The 24701-nt window shown below is 40.5% G+C and overlaps 1 protein-coding gene and 1 non-coding gene across 2 annotated transcripts in view; both read left to right on the top strand.

Annotated features, from left to right (window-relative positions):
- Positions 1-24701, top strand: part of DNAH6 (dynein axonemal heavy chain 6) — a 258349-nt gene that overhangs the window by 142727 nt on the left and 90921 nt on the right. The window contains exons 46-52 of the mRNA XM_047781653.1: positions 8679-8910; positions 14376-14528; positions 15773-15913; positions 17917-18159; positions 20535-20702; positions 21430-21665; positions 23291-23552. Coding sequence (XP_047637609.1) covers positions 8679-8910; positions 14376-14528; positions 15773-15913; positions 17917-18159; positions 20535-20702; positions 21430-21665; positions 23291-23552 — 1435 coding nt within the window. The remainder of the gene's footprint in view (positions 1-8678; positions 8911-14375; positions 14529-15772; positions 15914-17916; positions 18160-20534; positions 20703-21429; positions 21666-23290; positions 23553-24701) is intronic.
- Positions 5103-5209, top strand: LOC125128578 (U6 spliceosomal RNA). Its single transcript, XR_007135277.1, has one exon. It is a non-coding gene; the product is annotated as a U6 spliceosomal RNA (small nuclear RNA).

Below are 24701 nucleotides of genomic sequence, written 5' to 3'. Positions count from 1 at the left end.
TACAAACCATTTGCAGAATGAGGGAAACTTGGTTTTCAAATGCACGAAGAACCACCTTGTGAATAACGATGTAGACGTGTCCTTTTTTTTTTTTTCCTAGAGAGGATCAATAGTTAGGCATTAGAAGAAACAAATTTCTCCTTGTAAGAGCTTTCAACCACCTACTGCTGATGAGCAACGAAATGGATTTCATTATGAACATGAGTTATCAGGCTAAATATTTAGTAATTTAGCAGATACTACATTTCCTTTTGTTAACATTCTAATTTTTTTGTTTGCATAGGATAACTGGATGAAAGCCTTCCTAACTCAGAAAAAAAATTAAAAATTTACTTTAGAACCTGGGCTTTCTAAGGGCAGTTTATACCAGGCCTTACCTATTATATGTCCCTAAAGTTGTCACCACACTTCAGGGATGGTGGAACAAATTTCTCTGTTAAAATATAGGCCAGTCTTTAGGGAGCCATCTCTTGCCTACTACAGTAGAGAAAAAGGTACTTTGGAGGATTTTGAATGGAAGAAGTTTTTTATCCATTGATATGTAAGTTGACAGAAAAAAAAAATGACAGTGGCAAATAGAATGGACAAGTCATTTGTTTCCAATAATCTCAGGTGGATATAAGAAATTACCATAACGTAAATGAAGCAAGGAAAGAGTAACATATAAAGTTCAAGATGTTTATAATAATCAGTATCTCATCCACTGTAGCAGCCTTGTGTGTTACGGGAAAAAATACCAAAACATTATTACATCTCTACTCAGCCCTCAATTTTATTCTCTTGGAGGTAGCTGAAGAGAAATAAGCAAACAGAAGATATGATGTCTTCTGTTAGATGTACATTATGATAGAGACATAGCTGTGGAAATGGTACCTGCGGGTCTTATTTGCTCTAGGGGAGGAGTTAACAAAGGATCTATTGACTGGGAAAAAAGCGCAATGTGAGCGTTGTATGTTTTAGTGGGAGAAAATGAGGACCATAGGCCAGTAGACATCCTCTCGGATAACTCCAGAGAACTGCTCCGAAGAGGCAGGGGAGGTCAGTATATAGACATACACGATTTTAGTGAAGGGGAAATAAATGCAAGCACACATGTGGGCAGAAGGTTACTGCTAGTCTCAAGGAGCAGATGTCTCCAGAAATGATTTTAGTGCTTTTCTAGATAGAAGAGAAAATGAGCTCACAAAATCTTCTGAAAACATCTCACCACGTGAAGACCTGTTCTGCCAGTTTTTCCCCAGAGCACAGAGTGCCTCACTCCTGATTTCCACCCTGAGCTCCTGTCAGTGTGTGTTGAAGGTCAGTGACCACAGTGGCTAGTGACTTCGTTCTTTTAGAACCAGAGAGCAAGCAGCAGTTTTTCTTTAGGGAGATCCTAGGGAAAGGAGCCACAACCCTCTTTGTCAAGGGCCAGTAATAGAAATATTGTAGGCTCTGCAGCAGTCAGTCAACTGTCACAACTACAACTCTGCCATTGTAATGCAAAAGTAGCCACCATCACTCTGTGAATGAAGGAGCATGGCTGTGTTCCAACGAATTTTTTTTTTTTTCCCACTGTACAGCATGGGGACCAAGTTACTATTACATGTATACATTTTTTTTCCCCACCCTTTGTTCTGTTGCAATATAGGTATCTAGACATAGTTCTTGATGCTACTCAGCAGGATCTCCATGTAAATCCATTCCAAGTTGTATCTGATAACCCCAATCTCCTGATCCCTCCCACTCCCTCCCTCTCCCATAAGGCAGCCACAAGGACTCTATTCTCCAAGTCCATGATTTTCTTTTCTGTGGAAAGGTTCATTTGTGCTGGATATTAGATTCCAGATATCATATGGTATTTGTCTTTGTCTTTCTGACTCATTTCACTCAGTATGAGAGTCTCTAGTTCCATCCATGTTGCTGAAAATGGCATTATGTCATTCTTTTTTATGGCTGAGTAGTATTCCATTGTGTATATATACCACCTCTTCCGAATCCAATCATCTGTCGATGGACATTTGGGTTATCTCCATGTCCTGGCTATTGTGAATAGTGCTGCAATGAACATGCGGGTGCATGTGTCTCTTTTAAGTAGAGTTTTGTCTGGATAGATGCCCAAGAGTGGGATTGCGGGGTCATGTGGAAGTTCTATGTATAGATTTCTAAGGTATCTCCAAACTGTTCTCCATAGTGGTTGTACATTTTACATTCCCACCAGCAGTGCAGGAAGGTTCCCTTTTCTCCACAACCCCTCCAGCAATTGTTATTTGTGGACTTACTAATGATGGCCATTCTGACTGGTGTGAGGTGGTATCTCATGGTAGTTTTGATTTGCATTTCTCTTATAATCAGCGATGTCGAGCACTTTTTCATGTGTTTGTTGGCCATCTGTATATCTTCCCTGGAAAACAGTCTATTCAGGTCTTTTGCCCATTTTTTCCATTGATTGATTGGCTTTTTTGCTGTTGCATTGTATAAGTTGTTTGTATATTCTAGAGATTAAGCCCTTGTCTGTTGCATCGTTTGAAACTATTTTCTCCCATTCTATAAGTTGTCGTTTTGTTTTCTTTTTGGTTTCCTTTGCTGTGCAAAAGCTTGTCAGTTTGATTAGGTCCCACTGGTTTATTTTTGCTCTAATTTCTATTGCTTTGAGAAAATATTCATGATGTTGATGTCAGAGAGTGTTTTGCCTATGTTCTCTTCCTGGAGTTTGATGGTGTCTTGTCTTATATTTAAGTCTTTCAGCCATTTTGAGTGTATTTTTGTGCATGGCGTGAGGGTGTGTTCTAGTTTCATTGATTTGCATGCAGCTGTCCAGATTTCCCAGCAATGCTTGCTAAATAGACTTTCTTTTTCCCATTGTATGTTCTTGCCTCCCTTGTCAAAGATTAATTGACCATAGGTGTCAGGGTTTATTTCTGGGTTCTCTATTCTGTTCCATTGGTCTGTCTGTCTGTTTTGATACCAGTACCACACTGTTTTGATGACTATGGCTTTGTAATATTTCTTGAAGTCTGGGAGAGTTATGCCCCCTGCATGGTTTTTGTTTCTCAGGATTGCTTTGGCAATTCTGGGTCTTTTGTGGTTCCATATAAATTTTTGGATTGTTTGTTCTAGTTCTGTGAAAAATGTCCTGGGTCATTTGATAGGGATTGCATTGAATCTGTAGATTGCTTTGGGTAGTATGGCCATTTTTACAATATTGATTTTTCCAATCCATGAACATGAAATATCTTTCCATTTCTTTACATCTTCTTTGATTTCTTTGATTAAAGTTTTATAGTTCTTGGCATATAAGTCCTTTACCTCCTTGGTCAGGTGTATTCCGAGGTATCTGATTTTGTGAGGTGCAATTTGAAAAGGTATTGTATTTTTGTATTCCTTTTCTAATATTTCATTGCTGGTGTACAGAACTGCGACTGACTTCTGAATGTTAATCTTATACCCTGCTACTTTGCTGAATTTATTAATCAGTTCAAGTAGTTTTGGGGTTGAGTCCTTAGGGTTTTCTATGTATAGTATCATGTCATCTGCATACAGTGACAGTTTTATCTCTTCTTTTCCTATTTGTATGCCTTTTATTTCTTTTTTTTGTCTAATTACTGTGGCTAGGACTTCTAAAATTATGTTGAATAACAGTGGTGAGAGTAGGCATCCCTGTCTTGTTCCAGATTTGAGTGAGAGGACTTTCAGTTTTTCTCCATTAAGTATTATATTTGCTGTGGGTTTGCCATAAATGGCTTTGATCGTGTTCAGAAATGTTCCCTCTATACCCACTTTGGCAAGAGTTTTGATCATGAATGGATGTTGGACTTTGTCAAATGCTTTTTCTGCAGCTATTGAGCCAATGAAATTTTATCTTTGGACACTAACATTGGAGTATCATGTGATTTTCAGATTTAAAATCTTACTCTTCTTTTTTTTTTTTTTGGTCAACCATTTAAAAATCTAAAAATCTTTTTTTTTTTTTGTCTTTTTGCTATTTCTTTGGGCCACTCCTGCGGCATATGGAGGTTCCCAGGCTAGGGGTCGAATCAGAGCTGTAGCTGCCAGCCTACGCCAGAGCCACAGCAACGCGGGATCCGAGCCGCGTCTGCAACCTACACCTACAACTCACGGCAACGCTGGATCATTAACCCACTGAGCAAGGGTGGGGACCGAACCCGCAACCTCATGGTTCCAAGTCGGATTCGTTAACCACTGCACCACGACGGGAACTCCTAAAAATCATTCTTAGCTCATAGGCCATAAGAATTTTTTTAAAATCGGTCTGTGGTGGAGTTCCTATATGGCACAGTGGAAATGAATCTGACTAGTAACCACAAGGTGGTGGGTTTGATCCCTGGCCTTGCTCAGTGGGTTAAGGATCCAGCATTGCTGTGGCTGTGGTGTAGGCCGGCAGCTACTGCTCTGATTTGACCCCTAGCCTGGGAACCTCCATATGCCATGGTTGCAGCCCTAAAAAACAAAAAACAAAACAAAACAAAACAAAAAAACAAAAAAAATCAGTCTGTGGGTAGATTTTGGCCCCGGGGCCACTGTTTGCTAACAAAACAGTGTTTTCAAGGCAGTCAGGGCAGTGAAACAGCAAAACTCGCCAAAGGGACAGGAGAGGGTGTGAAGCTGCAGAGGACAAATCTGAAAGTTTGATACTTATTTTGAAAGATCCTGAATAGTGACCTAGGAGACTGTGCTTTGTCCCAGAGGAGCAAGCTCCCTGTTCTAAAATCACACAACACGGCACCTGTCCCCTGCCACCAAAGACGATGGCACGTAAAAACCATTTCACAATTCTTCTGTAACACAGTTTTTTTTTTTCTTTTCCTACTGTACAGCAAGAGGATCAAGTTATCCTTACATGTATACATTACAATTACATTTTTTTTCCCACCCTTTGTTCTGTTGCAACATGAGTATCTAGACAAAGTTCTCAATGCTACTCAGCAGGATCTCCTTGTAAATCTATTCTAAGTTGCTGTAACAGTTTTTAAGGCCTCTGGAAGTTGGTTGCTTCAATAATAGATGATTTGGTGAAAGTGTACTCAATTCCAGAGATAGTTAGAATGAGAAATGCCATGTTTGTCTCCTTTTTCATAATGTAATTTTACTTATAAAAATTCGTGCTCGCTTCGGCAGCACATATACTAAAATTGGAACGATGCAGAGAAGGTTAGCATGGCCCCTGCGCAAGGATGACACGCAAATTCGTGAAGCATTCCATATTTTTAGCATTGAGAACTTTGTCTAGATACTCATGTTGCAACAGAAGAAAGGGTGGGGGAAAAATGTAATTGTAATGTATACATGTAAGGATAACCTGACCCCCTTGCTGTACAGTGGGAAAATAAAAAAAAATTATAAAAAAAAAGAAAAGAAAAAGAAATGAACCCAGCTAGTATCTATGAGGATTCAGATTCAATCCCTGGCCTCAATCAGTGAGTTGGGGATGAGTCATTGCTATGAGCTGTGGTGTAGTTTGCAGACTCCTCAGATCTGGCGTTCCTGTGGCTATGGTGTCGGCCAGCCACCTGCCTAGCTCTGATTCAACCCCTAGCCTGGGAACTTCCATATGCTGTGGGTGCAGCCCTTAAAAAAAAGAAAAAAGTGTTCCACTCACTGGCATCTGTTACTATCTATTAGATTTTGATATTTTGATTTTCTTTTCTGTAGAGAATGCTGATGCTGAGGTTCACAGTAATAAAATAATTACTTCTCAGATGCAAAAAAACAAAAAAATAAAAAAAATAAAAAAATAAATAAAAATTCATATTACCCAGATCGTTTTTAATGATAGAGCCATTGCATAAGGAAGGCATCTTTATATTTCCTGCAAAGTAGAAATACATCTGTTTTGTTTTCCTTTTAAAAAAAAACTGATTATTATTTCTAATTATATACTAAATACATTCATTACAGAAAATGTAGAAAAACATTCATAATTCCACCTCCTCATCCAGAGACAACCATTGTTCAAGTTGTGCAGTGCTTTCAAATATATTTATAAGCATATATCATGGCTTTAACAGCCACGATGATGCCATCCTAACTTCTTTTCTAACTTATTTTAATGCAACCTCTTTTTTATTTCATGGTTTCTCTCTCATGATCTGAAAGGATTCTGTTTACAGCTAGCTTTAAGGTTCGTGGGTTTGTTTGTTTGTTTTTGCCTTTTTAGGGCTGCACCCATGGCATATGGAAGTTCCCAGGATAGGGGTCAAATCAGAGCTGTAGCTGCCAGCCTACACCACAGCCACAGCAACACAGGATCCGAGCTGTGTCTGCAACATATGTCAATGCCGGATCATTAACCCACTGAATAAGGCCAGGGATCTAACCTGCATCCTCATGGATACTAGTTGGTTTTGTTACCACTGAGCCACCATGGGAACTCCAAGGTTTGTTTTTTAATATTGTTAATGTGATAACAAAACCATGAAAAGTACTAAATGTTCATCACTAGGAAACTGGTTAAATATAGTATATCTATTTCTGTATTTACTAGCATGAGAATGTCCATATGGCATTATTTAGCAAAACAATCACAAAAAAAAATGTGGTGTAGAGTTTAATTCCATTTATGTAAATACATACATACAAGTCAACAGACATCAATTAATTTATGAAGCACCTACTATGTGCTATGTACTGTTCCCATAGAGAACAGTGTAGCACCCAGGCCCTTGTGATGGATCTTACAAGTGGTAAAGGGTTAGCAGTAGTTTTTTTTTTTTTTCTAATCAGTTACAATGACTATATATTACTTTCATAACTAAAAATAATAATAAAGCCATTATCCTTTAAAAATATGTCTTATTTTTTTCCAAATATCAGCATAGTGAATTAAAAATAGAAAATATTTTCCTATAAAAAAAAGAGAGACTGAAAGAAAATAAACCTGCTTTTACATTTCTCCCATGATTTATTAGTTTCTCATGATCCAATCTGAGAATTTAGATGATAATTTCTTTTTTTTTTTTTTTGCCCCACCTGCGGCATGCAGAAGTTCCTGAGCCAGAGATCGAACCAGTTCCACAGTTGTGATCAGAACCATAGCAGTGACAAGGAAGCTCCCTAGATGATAATTTCTTTAAAAGAATTTTTTAACATTTGCTTCTTCTTTTTAAGGAGAACATATTCACATTACTGTTACCTTTTTATCTTAACAACAGTACACAGACTTGACCCTCATACAGACTGTTCACTTTTGTACCTACATCCATTCCCCTTTATTGAGTTTTTAAATTTTTTTCATATCCCTCTATATACCTTCAAGGAATCTTTTAGGAAGGGTTTGCAAGTGGTTTGCTCTCTGGGAAATGACATGGTAGTTTTCCTTCTGTAAACATTGCGGAATGTCATCTTATAAAAGAGATGCCTGAGGACAGTCTAAAATTACTTGTCCCTTTGGGAGTAAACTATTATATCTACTTTTTAGATGCTCACAAATTTTCAGTTATGTCTGAAATATAGATCTCTTACTTTTTTTAATGGCTGCACCTTACGCATATGGAAGTTCCCAGACTAGGAGTCAAATCGAAGCTGCAGCTGAGGCCTCTACCAAAGCTTGCAACAACACTGGATCCTTAACCCACTGAGTGAGGCCAGGGATGAAACAGCATCCTCACAGAAACAACATCAGGTCCTTAACCCACTGAGCCACAATGGGAACTCCTGTTTCACTTATTGATTCACATATGTATGCACCCATATATCACCTACACTGCACACATATATTTTACCTTAGGCTTACATATCTCCTGGAAAACAGTTAGTGTTTTGCTTTTCTTCTTTGACATTCCTCCAATCCTCAGTGACTTCCTTTAATGTGTGGGCTCAGCTCTGGGGGTTTCTTCTATTATTTCAGTTCTATCCCCTCTGGTGTCTCCCACAGGTCTGATCATGTAGTCTCTGGGATCCCATTTGTTTCTTCTAGATTTGTCCTCCTTCTCTTCCATTTTCTCTCTTCTCATTTTAGTATCATCATCTTTTTTTTTCTATGAGTACTGGGTAAATTCCTTGAGTTCGTCTTCTATGTCACCTGCTCAGTTTTTCCAGTATCCCGTTTGTGAGGCCCGTTTTCCTCTGAAGTTTTCAATTTAGTAGTTAGATTTTCCATCTCTAATCAGTTTTTCCTAAACTTGGATTTTTCCCCCTTTTCTGAGCACTCACTCTAGTATCATGATTGCAAATTTTTTTTGAAAAAATTCTTATTGTTAACATGAATCAAAAATTGTCCAAAATTTTGTTCATAGAGTAAATGCATTTTAGGTTATTCCTCTTGACCTCTCCTCTTTTCCTCTGTTCGGTGACTTTTCCACTTGCTCATCTGTAGAAATGAAAACTTGTTTGCCAACATAATGATTAAGATAAGCAGTGGCCTAGATCAGCCAGGGTTCCTGACAAAATCCCTCACAATCCTTTCAATCCCTTTGGAAAAAGGGAGAAGAGATTTTACTTTATTAAATCTACATGACCAAGACCAATGGCCTACAGGAAATGGGGGAGAGGTGAGTATAAGGCAACCAGCAGCTTTTCTCCCCACCGTGAGCCTCACACATAACATGGTCTTTCCTGTGGCCTCTGGCTCAGGGGTGACCCTCCAGCAGCCACCAACCTTCCACACCAGGGCAGGCCCTCTGAACAGAGGCCACATCTGGATACTTGAAATAACCCTCTCCCTGCTCTGTTGCCCACAGGATTGCCCGCATGATTCGTCAAGAAAGAGGCAACGCCCTCCTCGTTGGAGTGGGAGGCACAGGAAAGCAGTCTCTTACAAGACTCGCAGCTCACATCTGTGGTTACAGATGTTTGCAGATTGAGCTGAGCCGGGGATATAATTATGACAGTTTTCATGAAGACTTGAGGAAGCTGTACAGACTGGCGGGTGTAGAAGACAGGAATATGGTTTTCCTCTTCACAGACACCCAGGTACAAATTTAAATAGGCAAAGAGCAAGAATAGGAAAAGGACAAGTATTAAGTACAATCACGTGTGTGCTTCGAATGGTTTGTAGAATGTAGTTTAGGGACTTTTCCCTCTGATAACAGAGTTCTTGGATGGGGTAAATGATTTTCATGGTATATTTGTACTTCTTTTACCAACTATTATTTTCCCCCTTAAAATTCTAATAAGTAAATGTGATCAGAGTTTAAAAGGGTGAGAAAGGACTTAACTTTTCTTGGACGGGGAAGACAGAGCAGACGGTGATAAACTATTTCCTTAAAGGTAAATATAAGAAAGTCAGTCCCTGGCTCAGCAGGTTAAGGATCTGGTGTTGTCATTGCTGTGGCTCAGATTGCTGCTGTGGCGTGGGTTCGATTCCTGACCCGGAAACTTCTGCATGCCATGGGTGTGGACAGAAAAAGAAAAGTAAGTCCCTAAGTGAAATCAATTAGGGAAATATGCTTTACTCAAGAAGAGGAGAAAATAATGGCCATGTTTTGGTTACATTAACTTTAAAATTAAAATAGGATTACATCTCTGTCTACACCAACTGATTTAACTGATCTTGAATTTATTCTAAAACAGGATTTTCTACATTGATTACACTTGGGTATTTTAACATTTAGGGAAAATAAAGGCTTATAAAAATCAGCCAAATAAAAAAGTGATTGATCTGATGTGTAAAATATTTTAAGCTTTATTTTAATTTTGAAAACACTATAAGCATGATCATATAAGTATGACCATAAAATGGGAAAAATATTTTTAACATCTGTGACACACAGAGAGCTTGTATCTGAGTATGTAAATATTTTTCATAAATGAGAAAGGATGAGCAGCTGAGTGTATAGCTACTACCAGTCCTGGCCCCCTCCACTGCTTGCCTTGACTCTGGCGGCTGCACTTGGAGGTGCTGCTGAAGACACCAATACCCCCTGTAGCCACTGTGGACCCCCTGCAGTGCTTACCAGGGTGCACATAGTTGTCAATACCATGGACCCCCGTCACCTGAGCTGAAGAGACATAACCTCCCCACAGCACATGCCCCTATATTTGTTGCCTTGCACCATTGGATCTGGGGTCACAGTGTGATCCAGCATGCCCATGTCCACAGGTGAAAGTCTTCCCTTACCAAAGTCAGCCCATGAAGCCTGGCAGAGTGATTGCTTCTTCAACTGCACAGGCACCTACCTAAGTCAACTGGAATCACGAAGAATCAAAAAAACGTGACTGCACCAAAGAAGTACAGTCAACCTCCATAACTGGCCTCAGAGAAACAAAGATCCACAAATTGCCCCACAATGAATTCAAAATAATTGTTCCAAAGATGATCAGAGAGCTGCAGGAGAACATAAACAATTTTATGATCTCAGAAAAATAATGCATGAAGAAAATGTTGGTGAGTGACATCACCAAGATGGACATACAGGTCAGTCTGGACTTCATGAGAACAATAACAGCTATGCATGAACAAGACAGTGAGAAAATCCTAGAACATGGGGGTGGAGCTGATGCACACCCCTGCACCACAGAGACCAAGAAGGACCTCATTAGAAGTGTAAGAGCAGTTGCACCCTGACCACACCGCCCTCCCCCAGGTCATGCAGCACCACGTGAAGAATCTCCCTGAGCCTACAGTTCCTCCAGCGGGAAGATAGAACCCAGGGTGGACATCTAGCTCCCTCAGTGTTGTAGGTCACATCATGGAAGTTTTACTCCAGTCTCACATCACAATGGTGGGAGAATCTATAGCACTTGACTTGTGGGAATTTGATTGTGACAGAGAAGGCATGAGAATGTAAGAGCCGGCACTCAGATCATGACAGACCTGCAGCATCCAAGTAGTGGTCCCAGCCTGGAGCTTTGCTCCTCAGCAGAGCCATGGCAGTGGTGCAGTAGGACCAGAGAACTCAGCAGGGGGCCAACTCTGCCTGATTTAAGATTCTCAAATGAAAAGTCTTGCCAGCCTTGGAGCCTAGAGACTCCACCTACCCAGGCAGGGGAGCTGAGTCATACCCTGGTCACTGCCGAGTGTAGCTCCTGGCTCCACTCAGCCAGAAAGCCCAAGCAGAATACCTGGAAAGCTGTGTAGCCCACCAGCACTCAAGTGGAGAGCATGAAAGAGTAGATCATCCGCAAAGTAAAGCCAGTGGCACTGTTCAGCCAGGGAACTTGGGGTGCAGATCAGCTTGACTCCAAACCACAAAGAGTCTTTCCAGCCTTGGGGCCAGCTCCACACTCCTCTCAGGCAGGGCAACTAATTCATAATCCTACTATACTATCCTGGTATAGTTCCCAGCCCCTGTGAGCAGAAAGCCTGACCACAAACACCTAGGAAGATGTTTGGAACCAGCCTTCCTACTCCACCCTAGCAGGGGAGCTAGTTCAGCAGTGTCCAGTGATGAGTGTACTTTCCAGCCCCACTCTACCCCTCCAGGAAGCATGGCTAGAACACCTGGAAAGCTTGCTAGCCCAGCGATGCTCACAAGGAGAGTCTGGCAGGCAGAGAAGATTGTCCACAGAGCAAAGTCAGTGTCCTGTTCACCCAGGGAACATGGAATCAGTGCTGGCTTGAGTCAAGACCACAAACAACCTTGTTGGACTTAGAGCCAATGCTTCCACTCTTCCAGGGCAAGGAAGCTGATTCATAGCCCCATCTACTGCTAAGTATAGTACCCAGTCCCAAAGGTCTAGGAAGCCTGACCAGAGAACCCAGGCAATCACAGAGCCCCTACCATTATTGTGTTATTGTCAGTTTCTCCCTTTCACAAAGCCCATCCTCTAGGCTTGCTTGGGCAGAACCAAGTCACTTCTGTGAAAAATGCTCCTTTTATATCTGTTGCTTTATGTATTTTGGTGATGCTATGTTGGACCACCAAACATGGTGTATATTTACAATTATGTATATATACTTAATTTACATGTATATTTACAATTATATCTTCTCGTTGGATAATTGATCCCTTGATCATTATATAATTTCGTTCTTTGTCTTTTACTACATTCTTTGTCTTAAAGGCCATTTTGTATGATATAAGGATTGCTATCCCAGGTTTCTTTTAGTTTCCTTTTGGATGGAGTACTTTTTTCCCTCCCTTTACTTTCTTTCAGTCTATATGTGTCTTTAGATTTGAAATGAGTCTCTTGTAGGCAGCATATATGTGGGTCATTTTTTTATTCATTAAGCCACTCTATGTCTTTTGAATGGAACATATAGTCCATTTACATTTAAAATAATTATTGGTAGATATGTACTTATTGCCATTTTATTGTTTTCTGGTTGTTTCGTAGTTCTTTTTTCTTTGTTTCTCCTTTTTTTGTTCTCTTCCTTGGTGATGATGACTATCTTTAGTATTATATTTAGATTCCTTTCTCTTCGTGTGTTTATTTCTGTTATGGATTTTGGTTTGTAATTATCTTGAGGTTTATATGTAACAGCATCACTATATATCATTATATATAATGATTATTTTAAGTTGATGATGTCTTAAGTGTCAACACAGATAACTCTGCATTTTTACCCCCCACCACCACACTTAATGTTTTTTACATTATATTCTAAATATTTTTGTTTTGTTATCCATTAACTACTGATGGTATATATAGATAACTTTACTGCTTTTGTGTTTTAACCTTCCTATTAGCTTTTATAAGTGGTTGGTCTACTACCTTTACTGTATACTTGCTTTTATTGATGAGATTTCTTCTTTCATAATTTTCATGTTTCTATCTGTAGTCTTTTCTTTTCCACTTAGAGAAGTCCCTTTAACATTTCTTAGAAAGTCAGTTTAGTGGTGCTGAATTCTTTGGGTTTTTGCTTATCTATTAAACTTCTTAATCTCTTCTTCAAGATGAATGATTGACTTCCCAGGTAGAGTATTCTTGGTTGTAGGATTTCTCCTTTTATCACTTTGAATATATCATGCTACTCCCCTCTGGCCTGCAAAGGTTCTGCTTAAAAGTCAGCTTAGGGTCTTATGTAAGTTCCTTTGTGTATAATCAATTGCTTTTCTCTTACAGCCTTTCAGATTCTCTCTTTAATTTTTGCCATATTAGGGAGTTCCCGTCACAGCACAGTGGAAACAAATCAGACTAGGAACCATGAGGTTGCAGGTTTGATCCCTGGCCTAACTCAGTGGGTTAAGGATCTGGCATTGCCGTGAGCTGTGGTGTAGGTCACAGATGTGGGTTGGATCTGATGTTGCTGTGGCTGTGACCTAGGCCAGCAGCTATAGCTCTGAGTGGACCCCTAGCCTGGGAACCTCCATATGCGGTGGGTGAGGCCCTAAAAAGAAAAAAAAATTTTTTTTGCCATTTTAATTACAACATGTCTTAGTGTGCATCTCTTTGGGTTGATCCTGTCTGGAACATTCTGTGCATCCTACATGTGGATGTCTATTTTGTTTTCCAGGTTAGGGCAATTTTCACCTATTATTTCTTCAAATAAATTCTCTGCCTCTTTCTCTCTCTCTTCTCCTCATGGAACCCTATAATGTAAATGTTAGTATGCTTAATATTGTCTGGGAAATCTCTTAGCCTATCCTTATTTTTATTTATTTTTTCTTTTTTTCTGCTCAGCTTAAATGATTTCCACTACTCTGTCTTCCAGTTCACTGACCCATTCCTCCACATAATCTAATCTACTCTTGATTCCTTCCAGTATATTTTCTCAGTTATTGTAGGTTTTTTTTTTTTTTTGGTCTTTTTGTCTTTTTGTCTCTAGGGCCACACCCACAGCATATGGAGGTTCCCAGGCTAGGGGTCCAATTGGAGCTGTAGCTGCTGGCCTACACCAGAGCCACAGCAATTTGGGATCTGAGCCACATCTGCAACATACACCACAGCTCATGGCAACGTGGGATCCTTAACCCACTGAGCAAGGCCAGGGATTTAACCCTCAACTTCATGGTTCCTAGTCGGATTTGTTAACCACTGAGCCACGATGGGAACTCCAAGTTATTGTGTTCTTAAGTTCTGTTTAGTTCTTCTTTATATTTTCTCTTTGTTAAACTTCTCAATGTGTTCATCCATTTTTCTCTCTAGTTCACAACAACCACCTTTATAATCATTACCTTTAACTCTTTACTGGGTAGGTTAGTTATCTTCACTTTGTTTAGTTCCTCTAGGATTTCATCTTGTTCCTTTGTTTGTAGCATGCTCCACTGTTGCCTCCTTTTGCCTAATTCTCTGTTTTTATTTCTATGTATTAAGTAGATCATTCTCATTGATAGTTGCTTTATAGGTAGTTGTAACTTTGGTGTGCCGTGAGAACAGGTAAGCTTAGGGTCATCCTGCTTTAACATTTTGGCCACTCCCCCAAAGTTATCTTCTCATAAAGATAAAATGAACTCAATGTGAATTTTATATCATATATTTGCTTTATAACTTACATGCAATAAATATTAAATGGTTGAATGAGCTAACAATGATGACTCTTCTTTCTTCTACAGATTGTAGTGGAAGAGTTCCTAGAAGATATAAATAACATCCTGAATTCAGGTGAAGTGCCTAATTTATTTGAAAAGGATGAACTGGAGCAGGTTTTAGCAGCCACCAGACCAAGAGCAAAAGAAGTAGGAATTTCTGAGGGGAATAGAGATGAGGTAGGACATGACAGAATGTTAATATATGGCTTTGGGAAACAAAAAGTTGTCTTAGTCTTTTTCCAGTGGTCCACAAACCCCCATAAGGAGTCCGTGGATAGAATTTTTCAGTACAATTTGATTCTTTTGTAATTCTACATATTTTATTTCCTACCTTTAAAGCATTGGTTCATCAGACTTCCAGAAAAGATTATGGAAAGCAGAATACAGAAACCCTACTACCCCACAGAGGTTATAGTCCATCCAAACTCTTATCCTTAAACACAAATTTATTTCACACACCCCCAGTACCCTGCCTGAGAAGTCCAGAACTTTAGACTCCCTTTCCTACCAGCAAGTGTATTTAATGCATTCTCACTCCTCTTTCTGTCTCTCCCTCTCTCCCTCCCTTTCTTGTTCTCTTTCTCACACATACATACACCCCATAGCTTCTGTCCACTTCCATTTTTCCAATACTGTGCTAGGTTCTATAAACTGCTCTATGTCTACTCTAGGCCTTTCCCTTTCTGCACCTTTTCTAACTTTTTTGTCTTCTCTTCTGTGTCCTTTCATGGGACATTCCCTCCACTGCTAGGTCAGGGCTTATAGCTACAGAGAGCTATGTCTCCTTCAGCTAACGTAAGCAGAAATGGCTTTATTCAAAGGACACAGAACCATTGGGAAAGCCAAAAAAGTAATTCCAGGATGAATTCCTTGGAATGAATATGAAATGATAGTATAGAAGTTAACAGTGAAGGACACTGCCGCCTCTACTACCACCATTCCCGCTAAGCCAGGAAGCTGCTGAACCAGTCAGCCCTATCACTGCTTCAGCTGCCAGCTCCAAAGCCACATGTTCCCCAGTGTGCTGGGAGCAGCTGAAGTAAGGAGCCAGATCCAGAGATAGGGGCTCCAGGTCCATGCCACTTCTGTCAGGTTCTGCACCTGTGAAAATAGTGCCCTGCGCCCTCTTTCCCACAATGGTCTTCTACCCCAAAGCAAAACGTTGTATGATTACCTCTCTGCACTTTATTCAATGGGTCTCTTTAAATCCACTGAGGAAGAGGAGCTGTATCATATCCCAAACCCTAGTTGCAATGAAGTCTGCAAAATATCATTTACTCTTTCAAGGCTGAATGAGAGAGAGGATGGAATGGGACACATCTAGTATGCTCACATATTGTAGAGTCAGATGCATTGGCCAACACTTATTTTCATTGTTCTTCACCCTTGTTTTAATTGGAAATAATCTTTCTTTCTGTCAGGTGTTTCAGTACTTTATCAGTAGAGTCCGTCAGAAGCTGCACATTGTTCTCTGCATGAGCCCCGTTGGGGAGGCCTTTCGGTCCCGATGCAGGATGTTTCCATCCCTTGTGAACTGCTGCACCATTGATTGGTTTGTCCAGGTCAGTGACATCATAGGATATCTCTTTGAGAAGTTGGACTCGCTTGATTTTTTTTACTGAAGAATAGTTGGTTTATGTTTCAGGTGTATAGCAAAGTTATATATATTCAGAATATATTTATATAAAGTATATATATATATATTCTTTTTCAGATTCTTTTCCATTATAGGCTATTACAAGATATTGAGTTTAGTTCCCTGTGCTATACAGTGAGTCCTCATTGTTTATATAGTAGTGAATATCTGTAAATCCCAAATTCCTGATTTATCCCTCCCCTTCACTGCCTTTCTCCTTTGATAACCATACATTTATTTTCTATGTCTGTGTGTCTATTTCTATATTGTAAATAATTTCATCTGTATCATTTCTTAAGATTCCACATATAAGTGTTACCATATGCTGTTTGTCTTTCTCTGACTTATTTCACTTAGTATGATAATCTCTAGTCCATCCATATTTCTGCAAATGGCATTATTTCATTCTTTTTATGGATGAGTAATATTCCATTTATAGATGTACCACATCTTCTTATCCATTCATCTGTCATTGGATATTTATATTGCTTCCATGTCTTGGCTATAGTCAGTGGTGCTGCTGAGAACAATGGGGTGCATGTATCTTTTTTAATTAGAGTTTTTATTTTTTCCAGATGTATGCCTGAACTTGCTTGATTTTAAAGGGGTAATAAATTGTCTAATAATAACTCAAGGGTACTTACATTAGCTTCAAAGCCGACTAGGAATTTATTCCCATGCAAGGGATGACAATGACAATCCTTGAACAAAGGCAAAATAGAATTTATAAAGAAGAGGTGACTATTAAATTTACCAATGTAGAGAGTACCTGTGATCTTGACAAGAACTGTTGCTGTAGAGTGATGGGGGAGAAGGTTCAAGAGAGAGGAAGGGAAGAAGGGAGAGGAATCACAGACAACTCTTTCAAGGAGTTTTTCCCCAAAGGAACGCCTGAGAGATGGGTAATAGCTGAAGTAGTGTGTGCGCTCCAGAGAAAATTCTTTTTAAGTGGAATACACAAACAATACACATGTGTGCTAATGGAAATGATTCGGAAAAGAGAATTATAATGATGGTACATCAGATGGAGTTAGACATTGTTGGACCACTGTCACTGAATAGGCAAGAAAGAATAGGCTCAAGTCACCAGTGAAGGGGCTGGGCTGGGCAGGGAGCATACACAGCTCACCCCAGCATGTGTGCCCAGAGATACAGGTAGAGGGGAAGATGTGGGAGAAAGCTCACTGAAGTTCCATTTTCATTGCTTCCGGTTTTTCTAGTGGTATGAGAAGCAAGGTCATGAACTGAGAAGGAAGAGGAAAGAGGAAGTATTAGCAGTCTGAAAAAGTAATACAGGGTATGAAATACTCAGGATGATACAAGAGTGACATATGAGACAAGGTAGAAACATTATTGGACCACACTAAGAACCCGCTTGAACTGGTTGTCATAAATTTAAAATGAGGCCAGTCAGCGGGGCTGTGTGTGTATTTCTCTAGCCATGCTAGCTGCACAACTGCAGCCATGAGGTAACAGAAAGTTGCACTTGACTAAGGTTCAGGTGAGCTCAGAGAGACAAGAGAGGAGCAAAGGAGTTGAGGTGGACAGGACAGTGATTATAATAATGGACCCGAGATTCAAACTGCATAATAAACAGTGAGGATACAAGGTCCTCATAATGTTTGTGGTTTGATTCATGGGATTATTCTAAAGTCACCAACATTTATTCATTCAGTCTTCAAATAGTTACTGAACAACTTCTACGTGCCAGATGCTGTGCTGGAGATAGCACATGCAGACTCAGACCCCCGTCTAATGAACTCCATTCAGTTCATGATGTATCATGGGTGTGGGTAGGAGTTAACTAGGCAAAGGGGAGTAGGGAGACAAGGCAAGGAAGATATTCAGAGAAGTGCGTTTTTCTGAACAGTTAAATTGTGTATCATGAAAATGAGCAACAGACTTTCCAAATGATATCTTTACTTACAGTGGCCCAGAGAAGCACTTCTTTCTGTATCAAAGACATTTTTCTCAAATGTTGATGCTGTAAATGAAGAGCTGAGAGAAAAGCTTTCCTTCATGTGTGTGAATGTCCACTTGAGTGTCTCCAATATGGCAGAACGCTATTACACAGAGCTCCGCAGGCGGTACTACACAACGCCCACCTCCTACTTGGAACTCATCAATCTCTACCTGTCTATGCTGAGTGAAAAAAAGAAGCAGTTGGTTTCAGTAAGTTTAATGTTATTAATAAAAAAAGAAAAAAAAAAACTTTTTTTTTTTAATCGAACTCAAAACTTTTACCCGAGTGAGTGGAGGATCTATGTGCCATCTTAATTTGCTGGACCTCTCGCCATCCCATACATGCCCTTGACAACCTACAGTATGACCACAAAGTGTCTCATGCTGTAGGTCCAGAGCCTTCCCCTTCCTTGCTATTTATTCTTTGTCTTCTGTCATTTATGTAAGTGTCCTTGACTCAGGAGCATAATATGGACATTGCAATAGAATTAAAGTAGAGAAGTAGTCACCTCCGCAGTGTTTAATAAGGAAGACTTCCTGTTAAGTAATAGAGATAGAGGTTGAATGATCTAATGTGTCAGCAGTTTCTATTGAGAGCAAAGACTTCAGTGTCAGGCAGGCCAGGTACAGCCTCTGCCCTGCCTCTTTCTTTCTGCACAACAGTGAGCACATTTTGTAACTGTTCCAATCTTAGTAGAAAATAAAGTTTGGAAAATGCTATATCTACCTCTCCGATTGTTACAGAATTTAAATAAGATGCAATTTGTGAAGTGCTTGGAATATGATCTGACACAGATGAGGTGCTCATCACCACCACCGCCATCATCACCACCATCACCATCACTGTCATCATCACAATTATCACCATCATCATCACCACTGTCATCATCATCATCACCATCATGGTCATCACCACCATCACCATCATCACCACCATCATCACCAGCACCATCACCATCATGTCACCATCATTACCACCATCATCACCACCACCACCATCATCACCACCCCCACCATCATCACCATCACTGTCATCACCACCACCACCAACATCACCACCTCCACCATCATCACCACCCCCACCATCATCACCATCACTGTCATCACCACCACCACCAACATCACCACCTCCACCATCATCACCACCCCCACCATCATCACCATCACTGTCATCACCACCACCACCAACATCACCACCTCCACCATCATCACCACCCCCACCATCATCACCATCACTGTCATCACCACCACCACCAACATCACCACCTCCACCATCATCACCACCCCCACCATCATCACCATCACTGTCATCACCACCACCACCAACATCACCACCTCCACCATCATCACCACCCCCACCATCATCACCATCACCATCATCATCACCACCACCATCACCACCGTCGTCACCATCATAACCATCACCAACATCACCACCATCACCAGCACATCACCATCATGTCACCATCATTACCACCATCATCACCACCACCATCATCATCATCACCACCACCATCACCACCGTCATCACCATCATAACCACCATCACCAACATCACCATCACCATCACAATTATCATTATCATTATCAGGCTATTAACATGACCTAAAGTTTTCAGTATTTTAAACACAGTATTACCACTGAGATATTTTATTTTATTTTTTGTCTTTTTTTTTTTTTTTTTTTTTGCTATTTCTTGGGCCGCTCCCGTGGCATATGGAGGTTCCCAAGCTAGGGGTTGAATCAGAGCTGCAGCCACCAGCCTAAGCCAGAGCCACAGCAAGGCGGGATCCGAGCCGCGTCTGCAACCTACACCATAGCTCACGGCAACGCCGGATCGTTAACCCACTGAGCAAGGGCAGGGACCGAACCCGCAACCTCATGGTTCCTAGTTGGATTTGTTAACCACTGCGCTACGACGGGAACTCCCACCACTGAGATATTTTAAATGTTTTGCAGATTTTTACCTAGTAAATACATGCCTAGTAAAATAATGTGACAGATAGTTTTGAAACCTGCCAATTTGAACCACGTTTTCTGTTTCAACCTCAAAAAATAGTTATTCCCAGACCTTCTTTACAAGCTACCTCCCCTATGATCCTAGTCAAGAGCTTCCCATCCCTGGGAAGTAAAGTTCAGAACAGCAACCAGAGCTCAGTACCCAGGACAGTATCTCTAGGAGATCTCAGCCCTGCTGATCCATCCTGAGGAAACAAGCTCCCAGAGCTGTGACCTCCAGGAATTTCTATAGGAACTTGTCCCTCATCCATTCACCATGCTACCAAGTTACCCCAGGGAATAAAAATAATACAGTGTGAGCTCTCAGTGAGTCCACAGTCCAGTGACATCCCATTCTTGTGGCCCACGTATGCTTGGATTTTCGTGGATCCAAATCCACTGTGGTGAGCATCAGAGCCATTTCCTAGAGTCCTGTTACCTAAAGATTTCTGTGCATTCACAGTGTTAAGTATTACAAACTGATTCACCCCTTCTATAGATGTAAGACTCTAGTACATGAGTAAGAGATGCTGGTAAACTTATCATTTATAATACTCATCATAACAGATATTTTCCTTGTCACCCAGGCACGTGAACGGGTGAAGAATGGTCTCACCAAACTATTAGAAACAAATGAACTAGTAGATAAAATGAAATTAGATCTTTCAGCTTTGGAACCTGTCCTTTTAACAAAATCACAGGATGTTGAAGCCCTGATGGACAAGTTGGCAGTGGATCAAGAAAATGCCGATCAGGTATGCTGCATTACCCAGCCACGGGTGAGAGTTTGACCACCAACTGATTACTTGTATACAAGGACAAATGACTGGGGTTTTTTTACTCTTTTTTTTTGTCTTTTTTGACATTTCTTGGGCTGCTCCCGTGGCATATGGAGGTTCCCAGGCTAGGGGTTGAATCAGAGCTATAGCCGCCTGCCTACGCCAGAGCCACAGCAACGCGGAATCCGAGCTGCGTCTGCAACCTACACCACAGCTCAGGACAACGCTGGATCCTTAACCCACTGAGCAAGGCCAGGGATCGAACCTGCCACCTCATAGTTCCTAGTCAGATTCATTAACCACTGAGCCATGACGGGAACTCCAATGATTGGGTTTTTTAAATGTGTTGTTAATATAACTGAGTGTAGCATGCTTTTAGGTTGTAAACAATCTCCCTTCAGTAAATCAGCCTGGAGAATGAATGAACCCAATGAGTGGGACAGAGAAGGTTGTAAGTAAAGCACCACCTTATGATACAAAGCAACCAGTCTTCTCAAAAGGAACTGGTTGTTCTAATGACTTTGTCTCCATGAGTCTATCAATAGCATGAGATGGACCAAGGAGAGCATAAAATACAGTATAGCTAATCTCCTTTCATCATAAGTCTAATCTGAGGAGGCCAGTGTGACTCATTTTATTGGCTTTGTTTTTAAACACTGAAATTCAAACGTTGAAACATAAGCAACCATGTTTCAATGGTTAGGTCCGTAACATTGTGCAAGAAGATGAAGCAATAGCAAAAGTGAAAGCTGAGGAAACCCAAGCAATAGCTGATGATGCTCAGCGAGATCTTGAAGAAGCTCTACCCGCACTCGAGGCTGCTAACAAAGCACTGGATTCCTTAGATAAAGCAGATATATCTGAAATCAGAGTTTTCACAAAGCCCCCAGATATGGTCATGACAGTGATGGAAGCCATCTCCATTCTCTTGAATGCCAAGTGAGTACCATTGCTAAATTGCCCATTGCCAAAATACCTGGTCAGATTTCTTTGCTCTTTTTTGTATGTTTTCATTCTCTTCTCCACCCTGTCATTTATTCAGTCATTCAACAATTTGATTCCATAGGCTTTTCTTTTTGAACATCTACTTTGTGCTAGATGGTGGAAGATATGAAGTTCTTCCACACAAGGCTCTTATAGTGTAATGGGGAAACAGGCATGAAAAATAATAATTTCAAGACATGGGAGACTTGAATAGTATTAGGAGTGCCAAGGGAGGAATGCCTAAGTCTTGAAATTATTGTGAGCAGGTTTTTGGGGAGATGATGCTTGGATGGAGAGTGGACCATGGCAGGGTCAGGAACCTTTGATGCTCATGGATTGGGTGGGACCAGGCAGGAGGGCAGTAATTACATCATGAACAGTCTTGTGTGCTATGCTAAGCAGTTCAGATTTCATCTTGGAGATATGTAGTTTTCAAGCTTTCTTTAGTAATATAATCTTTTCTCAATAAAAAATTATGTTATTAGAAATTGGTGGCCTAGTGGTTAAGGCTTTGGCATTGTCACTGCTGTGGCACAGGTTCAGTTCCTGGCCTGGAAACTTTTGCTTGCTGTGAGTGTGGCCAAAAAAAAAAAAAAAAATGGAAAAAAAAGTTTCTGTGTAAAACTGATCAGAGTGAGAGTAGAGGACCCAGGGCACTCCCCCTGCCAGGCTTCCCTACTAACTCTCAGGCCGGCATCTCAGGAGGACCTGGGGCTCTTCAGGGCACAGATGGAGAGCCCTGGCCATGGGGGACTGAGAACCATTGACCATTGTCAACCTAATCAGACTTTCACTTGAGAAGGACCAACCTGGCCAAAGCTCACAAAGGGTGAGTTTGACTGAAAGACAAAAGGTGTTTGAGGTATCTTGGCAAGAGATTTTTAAGAATCCAAACCAAGACAAAGAAGCTAAAAATGTGAGGGTCTAGGACATTTTTGAAATAAAGCTGTTATTCTTAAAATGCCTTACAGTTCTACAACTCTATGATTTTATAATTCCTTTTCTATGAAAACTGGCTGTATGGGACATTAGTCATCCAACTACCTGTCTCCCCATGAATTGTGGTGCATATAACTACCGATTACTCAGATTATACTATTGACATTAAAACAACCTACTTTAAAAAAAAAACAAACATAAAAACTACCCACTTATTGGGATTTTTTTTTCTTCTGTTTTTTGGCTGCAATCATATGGGAGTTCCTGAGCCAGGGAGCAAACCCAAGCCATGGCTGCAACTAGCACACAGCTGTGGCAACACCAGATCCTTAATCCACTGCACTGGGCCAGGGATCAAACCGGCAATGCCACAGAGACAAGCCAAATCACTAACCCACTGCACCACAGCAGAAACACCAACATTTTTAATTAATTTATTTTTACAGAGATGTAGTTGGAACACAATATCATGTTAGTTTCAGGTGTGCTATGTAACAATTTGACATTTGCAGACACTGAAATAATCACCATGGTAAGTCAAGTAGCCATCTGTGGGGTCATATCTTCATGCTCCCAAAGGAATACATTTCTTTTGCTCTTATTTATTATGATGCTCTTAACTTACCACGTCTGTCTTTCAGGCCTGATTGGCCAACAGCAAAGCAACTCCTTGGTGACTCTAACTTCCTAAGAAGACTTTTAGAATATGATAAGGAGAATATAAAGCCTCAAATCCTGGCAAAGCTTCAGAAGTACATTAATAATCCTGATTTTGTGCCTGAAAAAGTAGAGAAAGTGTCCAAAGCATGTAAATCCATGTGCATGTGGGTAAGAGCGATGGATCTGTACTCTCGAGTGGTCAAAGAAGTCGAGCCAAAGAGACAGAAACTCCGTGCTGCACAGGTACATTGTCTGTGTCGTGGTATTTTACAGAATTTTTTTTTTTTTGGTCTGTCTTTTTAGGGCCACACTGGCAGCATATGGAGGTTCCCAGGCTAGGGGTCAAATCGAAGCTATAGCCGCCGACCTAAGCCAGAGCCACCGCAACACAGGATCCGAGCCACATCTGCAACCTACACCACAGCTCACGGCAACACCAGATCCTTAACCCACTGAGCAAGGCCAGGGATCAAACCTGCCACCTCATGGTTCCTAGTCGGATTCATTAACCACTGAGCCATGACGGGAACTCCAACAGAATTTTTTTTTTAAGTTATATTGAAGTTTAGTTGATTTACAAGGTTGTGATTCTGTTGTACAGCAAAGTGATTCAGTCACACATATATACATACATATACACTCTCTTGCAGATTCTTTCCCACATGGATTATCACAGAATATTGGGTAGAATTCTCTATGCTATACAGCAGATTGCCTTTGGCCAATCATTCCATATACTTCAGTATGCATACGCCAATCCCAAACCCCCAGTCCATCCCTCCCCTCCACCACCCAACCTGTCCCCTTTGGTAGCCATAAGTTTTTCAAAGTCTGTGAGTCTGTTTCTGTTTTGCAAATAAGTTTATTTGTATCCCTTTTTTTAGATTCCACATATAAGTGATATCATATATGTTTGTCTTTCACTATCTAATTTCACTTAGTATGATAGTTTCTGGATCCAACCATGTTGCTGCAAATGACATTATTTTATTTTTTATAGCTGAGTAATATTCCATTGTATATATGTACCACATCTTCTTTATCCATTCAGAATTAAAAGTCATGATCATCAATCATTCAAGTTCCCTTTGCGGTGCCACTGAGACCCTACGCAATATAAATGGTTTGCAATGCATTAACAATGCTCTTGAAAATTAGTTTACAAAAAATAGCTTGTGGAAGTTCCCTGGTAGCCTAGCAGGTTAAGGATCCAGTATTCTCACTGCTGCAGCACAAGTCGCTGCTGTGGCGCAGGTTTGATCCATGGCCCAGGAACTTCTGCATGAGGCAGCATGGCCAAAAATTTTAAAAATAAAAATAAAAAACAGCCAGCAAAGTTGTTTTGTTTTTTTTTTTCAGAAATGACCTCTAATATCAGCCATTTTCCAGCAT

The sequence above is a fragment of the Phacochoerus africanus genome, chromosome 5 (assembly GCF_016906955.1).
Source record: "Phacochoerus africanus isolate WHEZ1 chromosome 5, ROS_Pafr_v1, whole genome shotgun sequence".
Taxonomy (NCBI): Eukaryota; Metazoa; Chordata; class Mammalia; order Artiodactyla; family Suidae; genus Phacochoerus; species Phacochoerus africanus.
The sequence above is the reverse complement of the archived record's forward strand: the minus strand, read 5'-3'. Positions and strand labels throughout refer to the sequence as shown.